Here is a 13,575-nt window from a genome sequence, read left to right on the forward strand (position 1 = left end):
GCCCTCGTGTAGCTTTGCGCGAAATTCCAAAAAACAAACAAAAACAAAAACAAACTTTATGGGCAATTATTGAGTGTCATTTTTTTAACTAAGCTATTTTATATCTTATCTCCGTAGGGACTGACATTTTTAAAAATCTGATTTGGGTACAATTGCCCTTGATTTAGAGTTGCTGACCAGAGAAAGGGCAACCAGTCAGTACCCTTGCCACCTACATATGTACTCTTAACTGAATAGTGGGATTGACTATTGAAAATGTGAAGCGTATTTAGCGACATGAGCTATAACCTTTGACCTTCTGTACCACATCCTGGTATGCTAACCATTGGGCCACACTCAGCGTTATAAAAAAAAAAGCAAGAAAAGAAAGAATTAATTTGTATATTATTTTTGCACCCCTTTTCCTAATGTATCAACATTTACTAGATATTTTTATCATTTTTTGCGTGTGATCTCTGAATCATAACTATTGTTACGTCTCCGTTTGTTAATTAATTTTCCGTAAATTCGTTCCGACGAAACTTTAGCGACACAAGTCCTTTCTTAAATAAAACTGGTTTATTCTTTCCGAATACAACTTTACGATATACTTAATTTCAACAGTCGATCTATAACAACGCTATAACTCACGTCTCACGTGGCTAACAATATTTTGTCCGCATACATTCAATTACTCATTTCCTCCCGTCGCTTCGTGGCCGGTCTTATATATACAAGACTACACTATATCTAGAAAGATCACGAGATTTAAGGAAAAGGCGTGAAAGTTCGAGAATGACGTGGCGTGATACTAGTCACGTGACCTCGATGTCATAACACTATAAAAGGAAAGATAAGCAAATGACACTCAATAATTGCCCATAAAGAACGATACTGTAAAGTCTTAAATTTAACCATAGTTACTGCCATAACTCCAAATTCAGGCATTGAGTAGTCCATCCCCATATTTATGATAAAATGAGTGTATTTTATTCAAAATTCTATGTACAAATACGTTTTCTGAAGTAACTACAGATTTTAATTTTTCGGCAAGATAGCTTGAAATAATTCATAAATGCAATTTTTTGTGCCGATACTTAGATTATACGCTTTCAGAAACTTGTATTTAGTATTTCAGTGATAGAAATATTTCAAGCATTTTTATGACTATTTCACAGTTTGTTTGAATATATACATTGATGTTTAAACATTTGCTAAGAATTTAAATAATTACTTTAATAACCTCAGCAGAACAATACATCACGAAAAATAAATAGTAAAACTCCGTTAGGTGACCGTATTGCCTTCAACATGGTGATGTCATCATGTTTGCACCGTTTAGTATTTAAAATGTTAAATTTTGTAATTGTAGTATAATTCATAGAAGTGGAAATTTAACCTTAAACATGTTAGTATAACTAGAAACAAACATGCCATAATTTATTTAATTCAAATGCATTACTGATAAATATGTTAAATGTTCGGAAAATAGTTAAGCATATTAATTTTAAAGAACTTAGATAAGACTTGTACTGTTGTAGTTAAATTGTGTTTGAAAATCATTTAAAAGTAAAACATTTACTGATGATTTAGTAAATTCTAAATGTGATTTCGCCAACTTTGTAATGTTTGCATTTAACGTTTTAAGTTTAACTAAGGGTCATGTTCAGTACTGTTCTTTTATTGCACTTAATACTCATACTTTCAAGTTAAAGCTTAAAATTTAAATACTTGTGTATATCTTCTACTCTAGCAGTACTCGTACTAGTAGTATAATATTAATAGTAGAACTTAAACGAAAGTAGATCAAGCCTAAAGCAAGTATAATTTCTAAATATAAAAGAAATGACTTGTAATATTCCTACTGATATAATGAGAAAGACTAAGAGTTGGTGTTTCACTTATTAGTATGTTAGATGTCATATAACTTGTAAGAAAATTTTCTCCACAGTTACTTTTAAGTCGATTTAATTTCTTGTGAACAAAAAATATTATAATAATCATTTGCATATTAAAGGACATTATACACTATTTTCATATCATTACAAACTTTTTCTTTAGTAAAAGAAATCCACATTATTATTTCAGGAAGTGTTTTGCTGTGCTCACTGGCTAAAAAATATTATGTTTCTGTGGTGTATATAAAAAAAAAAAAACTTGTAAATATTACCTGAAGTTTACAAAGACATTCACTTGAAATTTTGGGAACACCAACCATGTTTACCAAGTTGAAGAAAAGACTAGAAGAAGAAAATACTGGTGAATTGCTGAAAGGATTGACAGTTACTGGTTCAACCAATTACATCCCAGCACTTAGCAGTTTCATATCAGGATCAGCAAGTAACTTGTCAGCAGTTGGAAAAATATCAGCATCTTTGGCCAGTTCTACAGCTGCACGTAGTCGCAGGGCATCAGGTTTGTTTGTTTTTAATACCCAAAATTGGTTCATCTTTTCCTGGTAACACATTATGTTGAATCATTCCTTTGGTTTCAGCTCTTGTTTTATAAAAATTAAGATAACAAACCACGTGTTTTACCTGATTTTTCTTTACTAGTACATAAACAGTCTGTTGTAATTTCAGCAAGAAGAGTGTCATGAGATATTCAGAAGTGTACTTCTTGTAAAGGAATTTCAAAAATACACATACATGGGCTATAAAAATGCCTTTTTGAAACAACCATGTAAATTGAAGGAGAGCATTAAACTTTTTTATTGTTAGAACTGTTTCATTAGAAACCAAAATGGTATCGTTGAATATCTCCTTTGTGGAAGAGGAAGCATTTAAATATGTACAATGAGGCCATAAAATATATTTTTTTTACTGTTGTACTTGCATAGCAGAGTTTATTTAAAAACTTTACCCTAATAAAGACAACTAAAATATTTTGTGTTGTTCAGGCTAACATTCACTTTTCTTTGTCCAGGATGTTGGCTTTGCTTCTTTTAATTACAGAAAATGCCAAACTAATGGGTGAAATAGTTTATTTACATAGGATAACTGAAGTTGGTTTAATGTATTTCCCTGACAGAGTGACAAATTTAGGTTACTTAAATTAATATATAATTTTAGTTCATTAACCTTAACTGAGAACTCGTAATTATTCATATATCCTAAACTCTGAGATTTTAATTCTTTTCTTTAGCTTCAGAAAGCAGCTCTCCTAAAATTGCCTGTGTTTCTTTAAATCACAACCAGTCAGCATCACCAGGAAATAAGTTATCAAATAACTCTAAAAGGACAAGAAGATCCAACTCGGAGCTAGTATCTCTTCAAGGGGCTACATCTAACAAAGGAACATCTATCATGGTAACATACAGGCTGAAAACCAATAAGTATGGTTGAAACAGGTGGTTATTCATAGATTATGGAAGTGTGTGTGTGAAGTATTTCTGTACCACTTATATCAAACTGATTTGAATCGGACAAATTTTCATTACCTTTTTGGGATTCTAATCTGCTCTTCATGACTATTCTTAATTATATATTACATCTGCTGTTTTTCTTACAGTTTAAAAAAATACTACTTAACTCATTAAAATAAAATAATGATGTAAAACTGTAAGAGAGTGTTTCTTGAGTTAATGTGCATCACCTTCAAATATCCATCATGACTGTAGTATTTTCATGCTTAATTTCAAACGTGGGATGGCAACAAAACTTTGGGAGTCACATTTCAGCCATGATGTATTAATGTGGGAACAACTATTCCCACCTTCATTTGGATAACACCTTGTTGTACATTCTCATTTGAGCGGATGTTGCTTAACACTTAGCAACTTAACATTCCATCCAGTTTTATTACAAAGAAATGATGAACAATGGAGAATAACATAGTCCTGACTAACACAGTGATTACTGCAGTATGTTTACATCTATGAACATAAAATTATCCCATCTGGTTTCATAGATTTTGTATCACTCTCTCATGTAAAATGTTCTAAGCTATTGAAATCTGTAAGTGGAACTGCATGGAATACTAGTTCAGGTTTCAAGTCTTGGATGGTGCTACTTTACAATCTGTTAAAGGTGGTGACATTCGTACATTGACCTGCCCTTAGTGAGAGGGTTAAGTTAATGACAAATTTTCCTTAAATTTCTTTTTTTTCTTACTTTAAGAGCAAAAATTTCAAAGATATGTCTTCCCCAAAGGTCAATGCAGTCAAGTTATTTCGGAACTAATATTTGATTCTTTACTTATGAAATGTAGCTTTAAACTTAAAGCAGTTATTGAAGAAGTTACAGGATTTCCTCTAGTTCCAAAGATTCTGCAAATTGCTTTACTAATATTTTTTTCTTGATAAGAATTTCTATTATTGTTTATTTAATTAATTACTTTATTTGGTGTGCTTATTTTCTTTTCATTCTTCTTTCATCCTCTTACACCTGAAATGTTTGTTACCACTTTGTTATGATCCAAAATACAATGTGCATACTTATATGTTTTCAGGGTGGGACACCTGAACATCATCATGATTTCATTGAAGATCACAAGCTTTATGTGTTTTTCACTCCCATTTCATTCTTACATTTAGTTTTTTAACTTTGCATTACTGACCCTTCCCTGTAAGTTAATCACTAAATAAAGTAAAAGTAAAGACTTTAAAATGTAACCAAAAATGTAATGTTTTTAAACTTGTAGTTTATACAAATTATGTGAAATTTCATTTGTAATAATATAACATGAAATGTAACATTGTGTAATTTAAGAAAACCTTAAGTATTGATAAAGGTAAATTTTTAAGATTACATTTCTATTTTCATAGTAGCTTATGAGTTAATTTCTCATAGATTAATTGGAAAGCAAGAGACTCAATAAAAGCCCTTTTTTTTTTGAGGGGGTCTTCATTCTTTCACAGGTAAATTGAGAATAAGTAGCAACTGTGAAACAAGAAAGTCTAAAGATGTTAACTTTCATTGTTTAGGTCACCTTTGGGGTATGGGTTCAGTATCGGGTTCCTTACCTTAGGATGGGTATTGAGTTGTTGGAAAGAGCTCAGATCTTTGTTGTTTAATTTTAACAAACAGTTGTATAATACCTGCGATTGAAAGGTTGTCATACGAGGGCAGGTTAAGATCTCTGAAATTGTTTTCTATTTGAAAAAAGTATAGTTAGATGGAATCCGAATGAATTGTTTAAGATTGTGGGAAATTGATAATGTTTACACACTATTTTTTTTATTTTTTTTTAACTTATTGGTGAAAATGGTAGGACTAGGGAACACAAATGTAAATTTTGGCAGGGTAGATGTCTTATTCAGCTAAGACAGTTTTATTTGTCTAAAAGGATACCTGGGTTTTGGAATGGGTTGCCTTCAGATGTGGTGGATGCATTAAGTTTTAGGAAAAGCTTCATAAATATTTGAATGATAAAGGCTGGCTTTGAGGTTGTTTTTTTTCAAGTGTAGTTGTTGGGATGGCCTAGTTGACCCAACAGGTCTATTGTTCGTAAATTTTATGTTTATATTTTAAAATGATCTAGTTGTTGGGTTTCTTGTTTTCGTAACTTATTTGTTTTTTTTTAACCCGAAGTATTTCTTTGTATCATTAGTTATAAAAGATGAAGTAAATATTGCGAAATGCTTATTTATTTTTAAATCTGATTTTAAGTTTACTTTTTGCAGAATTATATAATTTACAGAAACTAGAAACATTTTTTAGTTCTATGAGAAACTTTCAGATAAGTATGTTATGAATATCAAGTTATTTAAAACTACGCTGCTACACACATGTGATAAAGGCTAATTTGAACATACAATAGAGCCAATGGTTTTTACGGAGGTTTAATTTCCCTTCTTGTCATTACATTAGTCTTAATTAATTGCCATGTAAGTTCATATAAAGATATTCTTATTCGTCATTATGTTTCTTAACCAACTCAATAGGAGAGAACTATCGGGTAAAAAAAAAGCCTAGTTTGCACAGATACATTTATCCATATGTTATTGAAGTCCCCCCCCCCCTATATATTTTTAAAATAGATAGAAGAAAAATGAAATATAAGTCACTATGTATTATATAAGGTACAGAAATGTAATATGTCAAAATATCAACATTTGTGTTTTTATAATAAATGTTTTGAGACGGCTTGACTGGGTAGTGAAAAAAAACTTTATGATAAATGTACGATGTTTCAATAAGATTTTATCAAAATGTCATACATTTATAATAAAGTTTTTCATTACCAAGTCAAGCCACCTCAAAAATTGTATTTTCTAAAAAAGTGTGTTCCTCATTATCAAGTTTTAATTTGTGTGTCTTGTTAATGATTTCTATTGGAGCATTGGTCAATTTTCTACTTTTTAGGGACATGACTCACAGACTCCAGAAAAGAATATGGGAGCCATCAGAAAAAAAGCTGAGCCAATGAAAGTACTAGAAGCCAAAGTGAAAGGTAATGTAGAGAAAGATTGTAATAAAAAATATTAAAATATTCTTATTATATGACATTATTTAGTAAGCAAAATGTCACTAGAAAAAGTGTAGGTTTTTACATTCAAGAATTTTAAAATAAATAACTTTTGTACAAACATTATAGCACCCTCTCCAGAAGCTCAGTGGTAAGTCAGAAGGCTTATAATGTTAAAAACTGGATTTCGATACTTCTGATGGGCACAGCACAGAGTCCATTGTGTAGCTTTGTGTTTAACTACAACAACAATCAACCTTGTAGTCTAATTTTTATATGCATTTTTAGACAGCCTCCTGACATTTAATCTTAGTTCCGAGTGTTGGGAAAACTTAACTTGGCTTTCTTCACATTGTGGTATTGTACTGCAAGTATCATTTAATCACGATGGTTCAGTGATCCTGAGCAAGAGTTTCATTGTTTCTTCATGCCTAGCATGGCCTAGTGGTTAGGATGCTCGGCTTGCAGTCTGTGGGTCACCGAACACGCTCGCCCTTTCAGCTGTGGGGGCATTATGATGTGACAGTCAATCCCACTGTTCATTAGTGAAAGAGTAGCCCAATAATTGATGGTAGGTGGTGTTGACTAACTGCCTTCCCTCTAGTCTATCACTGGTAAATTAGGGGCAGATAATCCTCATGTAGCTTTGAAAGAAATTCAAACCAAACCATTGTTTCTTCATATATTATTCTATCAATCTAAGTTCATTTGCATTTTTATTTTCTTGCAATTAAATGTAACTCCAATTTGTAGAACTTTTTTTTTTAAAAATCGAAAATATCACATATACCTTTTTTTTTTTTTCTTTGGCATTATTGCAGTAAATCTTAATTGTTTCTGTGCCAAGTTTGAGCCTTTTTTTCTGCTATGATAGCTGTAAACACAATGTGTGAATTTCTCTTGGCTTTTGAGAATTGGATGTAAAATAAGTGTGTGTTGTTGAAAAACTGTTATTAGAAGTGAATTACATCAAACACATTTAGTTTTAAATATATCATGTTTGAAATACTTACAAATTGGAAGAACAATAACTTTTTGAGCTGTCATTGTGATGGTTTCATATTATTCATTTTTAAAACATTGGATGTATTTTTTATTAAGACCTGCATGAACGTCTGGAAAATCAGAAGAAAGAGCACGAAGTAACAACTTTGGAAAAGCTGAAACAGGCTATTTTTGAGAATGATGACAAATGGATTGTTAAACTTCAGGCATTGGAAAAGGTACAGTATAAGGTTATTTCTCCATATATATTAAAAAAAATTCAACATTTTTTGTAACACTGCTCATTTACATCAGCTTGCCCCTCGTGGTTTTCTATTAACATGTTAAAAACATGCAGTATCTAGTCTCGTGTTTAATATTCAGCTTAATCTTTTTTGCATCTTTGCAATTATTATATCAGATTTCCATACATCTTTTTTACACAATGGAAAGAGAATTTAAAAAATATACTGTTTGATAAATAGTCTTTATTTTCTTCACTCTGAGAGTTTTGGTATTTAAAGGCTCAAGATAATATTTTTATTGAAATATGTTCTCTTTTCCCATTAATAGTGTTTTATTATACATATACATAACTTTTAAAGTGCCTATATTGAGTATCATTGTTCCACAACTCTTTTTTTTCATATATATAGATACATTCTCATGCGCTTCAGTGACTGTTTTTTTTCATATTTCATCTGCACCTTACATGATGTCTTCACTTCATGGCATCAGCCTTCCCCACCAACCTCCAAAAAATTATTGTGTGAATCCTTGCTATCTGGCTATAAAAAATATTTTCCTTTATCTACTTTGATACAGTTTCTTGGTAGAATTGTTTGAGTTTTAGCTTTAAGAAATTTTCCTTATGGTTTTAAAGAAAATTAAGTTTTTTGGTAAAGAAAGGGCCTATACACCAAGATTTTCTAAAGAACTGAAGATAGTTATTTGCACAATACAAATATTATGGTTTGATTTATTTCTAGGTTTTCTGTCTCTTTTTTGTTTCTTGTACGTGATGTTAGATATTATCAGGATGGCAAACTGCCCTGTGATATTAGAAATTATCAGGATGGCAAACTGTCCTGTGATATTAGAAATTATCAGGATGGCATTCTGTCCTGTGATATTAGAAATTTATTAGGATGGCACTCTGTCCTGTGATATTAGAAATTATCAGGATGGCACTCTGTCCTGTGATGTTAGACATTTTTGAAAAAATGAAAATGGCACTTTATGAATTATAAACTTTACAAACCTGACTTGCTCAACTTAAAAGTCCTTTGGATTTCTGGCCTTAATTATCTGTTAAAAGATTTGTAGCATTTGAGACTTTGTAATATAGTTAGGTAAATCCTGAAAAACAGAGATATGGATTCAAGAACTGCCCATTCTCAATTTTCACATCAGAAAATGGCCTAGATGTCTTGTTTCCTGTTCCTGAATAAATATTGTGATCGTAAAGGACATTATAAGTCTTTCACTGTTTTTGATTATTTAATAAAAGTAACTTCTGTTCTTAGGTTTCATGTAACTTCATGTAAACATAGCAGTTTTTATACTTTAAAACTTTATAAAAAGTAATTCTCAATTAAATCCTGTGCCATTTAAATAATTGTGTCTTCATTCTTTGTTAAATCTCAACTCGTGGAAGAAAATATTTAATGTCTTGATTTTTCAATCAGTTTCATGTAAATATAACTACTTCTTGTCAAACAACATGTAAACCAGATATTAAGTAAATTTAAAACACAATAAAAAAAGATATATTTTGTGTGAATTTTGCGAAACTATTAAGAGATATATTTTACTATTTATTTGAATTTAGGAAAAGTTGAGGTTGGAAAATAAGTTGCAAGAATGTCAAATTAAACTGGAAAAATTTGTTGAAAAACAAGAAGAAAAGGATGAACAGGATAACTTTCAAAATCAAGAAATAGCCGAAAAACAACACCTGGTAATTCGTGTATTTTATTTGAACTTTTTGATAAATGTAATAATATTTTAAACATTCTTTAATCGATCTTCAGACAACTACACACACACACAAATCATGAAGTTGAATACATTGTGGATGCTAAAGATGTTTATTTCAGATTCTCCCAGATTCCTTGATTAAACAAAACAATTGAAATTCTAAATGGAAGCCTTTGGAGAAAATATGACTTTAGTGGTGTTCAATTATTCGATTTTCATGAACATTTTTCTTTAATTCCTAAAATCAATGGTATCGTAAGTTCTATGTTTTGCGACTGCTTTTTAAAAAAATTCATAAAATAAACATTATATTCTGCTCTCACAAGTAAACCAGGTTTTCTTAGCACAGTTGGTGTTGTTGAAAAATAAACATTATATTCTGCTCTCACAAGTAAATCAGGTTTTGTTAGCACAGTTGGTGTTGTTGAAAAATAAACATTATATTCTGCTCTCACAAGTAAACCAGGTTTTGTTAGCACAGTTGGTGTTGTTGAAAAATAAACATTATATTCTGCTCTCACAAGTAAACCAGGTTTTCTTAGCACAGTTGGTGTTGTTGAAAATTAAAAATTTTATTCTGCTCTCACAAGTAAACCAGATTTTGTTAGCACAGTTGGTGTTGTTGAAAAATAAACATTATATTCTGCTCTCACAAGTAAACCAGATTTTGTTAGCACAGTTGGTGTTGTTGAAAAATAAACATTATATTCTGCTCTCACAAGTAAACCAGGTTTTGTTAGCACAGTTGGTGTTTTTGAAAAATTATGCTTACACTCTAATTATGCTTCATTTGAATTTTTTATTTTACGTGTAGTTAACTATTGTTGGAAACCAGAAACAGGTTATAGTGCAGAAAGCTTCTTATTTCTCAAATAATTATTTACTCACCTAAACCTGCTTTCTAAAGATGTACCGTAAAGTTCCATATGTAATTATTTACTCGCCTAAAATATGGAACTTTAAGGTACATCTTTAGAAAGCAGGGAAGCAATTAAGTACGATACTGAGTAAAAGGTAAAAAATACATAGCATTAATAATGGTGAGTTAATCCACCTAGCTGATGAATTTTCTTATAGATTCTCATTCTTTAATAAAGTCTTTACTTACAGAAAATAAAATTTTAACATTTATGATGGTATATCTGAAAATGATTTGGTGAGTTTTGAAAAAATAACTTTGTAAGTTTTATTATTGTTTTTTATTAAAAATGTAGGTGGCCCAATAATTTATGTGCTGGCTATGTATCGGATGGTCCAAGGTTTGATCCATGATATGTGGCTGAACATGTGGGGTATTAATACTATTGACTTAATGATTCTCCTAAGTTATGTGATAAAAACAAATCCATGAACGTTCAAGCAGAAGTTTTGTTATTAATAGGCCTAACATGGCCAGGTGGTTATGGGGCGCTCAACTCGCAACCTGAGGGTCGCGGGTTTGAATCCCCATCCCACCAAACATGCTCGACCTTTCTGCCATGGGACGTTATAATGTGACGGTCAATCCCACTATTCATTGATAAAAGAGTAGTCCAAGAGTTGGCGGTGGTTTCTAGCTGCCTTCCCTCTAGTCTTTCACTGCTAAATTAGGGATGGCTATTCCTGAACCTTAGTGAGTCTTGGACTCAAATCAAGAGTTTAATCCATGTGTTGTATAATGTACTGTTCAAGTTGAAAATACCAATAGTATCAAAAGGAACTTCAAAATATAGAATTTTTGGTAAAGTCTATAAAAATCTTGAAGATTCAAGCATTTAAAGTACTTTTTTTAAGATATGAGTTGTATTATTTAGACGTTGTCAGAATTGTTTAATAAAATTATTTAAAATGTAAGTTTTAATAGGTTCAGTATCTGATTCTTATTGACATGTTCTATCTAACATTTAGTTGCTGATTAGCTACCAACACGTGAAAGAATTGGAGGAAAAACTGAAAAGGCAGAATGAAGAAATGAGCCAAACGGACAAAAAGGTTAAGGAAATGGAAGATAGGATCGAGCAACTTCAAGCCCAAATAGAGAAAAATGAAGAAGAATTGAGCAGAGTTTGGATAATTGAACATGATAAAGCAGAACTGGAGCTTGAAGTTGATCAGCTCAAACATGAAGCACTTCAGGTGAGGGAATATATTTTTAATGAAATCATATTTGATTCTATTTGACTGCTGTATTTTGTTATTTTACAAGAATAATCAATGAAGACAAAGATTCTATCTTCGGTAATTTTTTTTGACTAATTATTTTCTTTCCCTTACATCAAGTACAGTTATTTTTTGTTTAACCCTACATGCACAGATGGGGTCAAATTGTGCATGCCATGATGTTTTATAGTTATATTCAAAATTTAATTTAAAAACTTTATTATTAATTTATTTCGGTAAACTTGGTATCAAAACGTAGTTTGATTTGAATATTATTATTATGTGAAATAATTTCTTAACTTCATAGGGAAATATTCAAATAGATTTTCAATATTCACTTCTCTGTATCACATGATGCTTCTTCACCCCAGGGTACTCATTTTAGATCTGAAAAATATTGCTAAAATGTAATATAAATTTAAAGTCTTCAGTTTGCTAGTGTTAGTGAGATATAAACCGAAAAGTCAAACCCACACACCATACTCTCTTATCACATTCTGTCTTTCAGAAAATGTCGGTAATTTGTTTTGACATTTGCTTTTGAATTATTTACGAAGAGAATATTTTAATATTTTTATTTTCCAGGTAAAGTTAACTCGTTCTTATGACAGTTTTTCAGTTAATTGGTCTACAGTTTCATTGTTGTTATTGCCAAGATCATTTCAACTAGATGGGGAATTATTTGGTCTACAGTTTCATTGTTGTTATTGCCAAGATCATTTCAACTAGATACGGAATTATTTGGTCTACAGTTTCATTGTTGTTATTGCCAAGATCATTTCAACTAGATGGGGAATTATTTCATCTACAGTTTCATTGTTGTTATTGCCAAGATCATTTCAACTAGATACGGAATTATTTGGTCTACAGTTTCAGTGTTGTTATTGCCAAGATCATTTCAAGTAGATGGGGAATTATTTGGTCTACAGTTTCATTGTTGTTATTGCCAAGATAATTTCAACTAAATAGGGAATTATTTCATCTACAGTTTCATTGTTGTTATTGCCAAGATCATTTCAACTAGATACAGAATTATTTCAATGCACATATAGCTTAGTTAGAAAGCCAGTTAAATTATAATAATTTTAGAATATTGTTTTGTTACATGTCAGTAGTTTCTTTTAAATTACATATTTGAAATAAATATTGTATTTACTACCAACATTGTTACAATCTAAGCAAGTAACTTGTTTAAACACATCTTGTCTATGTATATAGTACAGTGCAGTGTATTTATTTGTTGTCATTTTCAGCCCTAACATTTTACTAAGGTATGCTTTACTAGTCAATCTATTTGACATGTATCTAATAAATGTATTTGTTGTTTTTGGCATTTTTCAAAAGGCTATATTAGATAATGCAAATGAAAAGTATAAGGGAATTAGCAACGTGTTATTCTACTTTATACTTTGAAAAATATCTGTATTTTCAAATGCACATACTCAGTACATGTCACGAGAAATATCATCAGTTATATTTTTTCGTTAATGCAACTGATATGTATACTAACTGAACCCATGGAATATTAGGTCTGTGATTTGGTGGTGTTAATTTTGTACATGTAGACAAGCAGTATTCTAGAAGCGAAAGACAGCCATATTGTTCATGTAGAAGAAAGAGTAGCTGTTTTGGAGAAAAGGCTTGAAGATTCATCCCTCCCCGATGACGAAAAAGTGCGAGCTTATCTATCAGAGGTAAAAATAATTTTCAGAAAATAAGTAAGCTATCAAATATAGTCATAAAACTTTTAGTGTTTTATAAGTTTCTTGATGAATGAGAAACCAGTTTGAACTTTAAAATAAATATTTTTTGTGGGCAAGTAAAAAGTGATTATTGTCATGTTAGGCCTACTTTCTGTAGAAGCATGTGCATTGGTCATATCCATGATGTGTAACGGTGTCTTCTTCTGTAGCCTTTCCCGTATCTATACGGGGTCGCTATTTTTGACAGCACGTTTCCACTCTCCTCGGTCTTCATATTCGTCCCCAACAAGGCCTTTCTCTCTAATATCTCCATCCACGCAATCCTTCCATCTTCTCCTTGGTCTTCCTCTCTTCCTTCTCCCCTCCACCTCCATATCCAAAA

General features: G+C 31.1%; 1 protein-coding gene across 2 annotated transcripts in view; it reads left to right on the plus strand.

Moving 5' to 3' along the window:
* Positions 1-1,284: 1,284 nt before the first annotated feature.
* LOC106466136 (golgin subfamily A member 1-like) overlaps positions 1,285-13,575 on the plus strand; it is a 39,066-nt gene continuing 26,775 nt past the window's right edge. For both annotated transcript variants that reach the window (XM_013926375.2, XM_022394097.1), the window contains exons 1-8: positions 1,285-1,387; positions 2,068-2,394; positions 3,124-3,287; positions 6,285-6,372; positions 7,489-7,610; positions 9,203-9,331; positions 11,239-11,466; positions 13,056-13,184. In XM_013926375.2, the coding sequence (XP_013781829.1) occupies positions 2,196-2,394; positions 3,124-3,287; positions 6,285-6,372; positions 7,489-7,610; positions 9,203-9,331; positions 11,239-11,466; positions 13,056-13,184 (1,059 nt within the window). In that variant the 5' untranslated portion in view covers positions 1,285-1,387; positions 2,068-2,195. The remainder of the gene's footprint in view (positions 1,388-2,067; positions 2,395-3,123; positions 3,288-6,284; positions 6,373-7,488; positions 7,611-9,202; positions 9,332-11,238; positions 11,467-13,055; positions 13,185-13,575) is intronic.

The sequence above is a fragment of the Limulus polyphemus genome, unplaced genomic scaffold (genome assembly GCF_000517525.1).
Source record: "Limulus polyphemus unplaced genomic scaffold, Limulus_polyphemus-2.1.2 Scaffold2165, whole genome shotgun sequence".
NCBI lineage: Eukaryota > Metazoa > Arthropoda > Merostomata > Xiphosura > Limulidae > Limulus > Limulus polyphemus.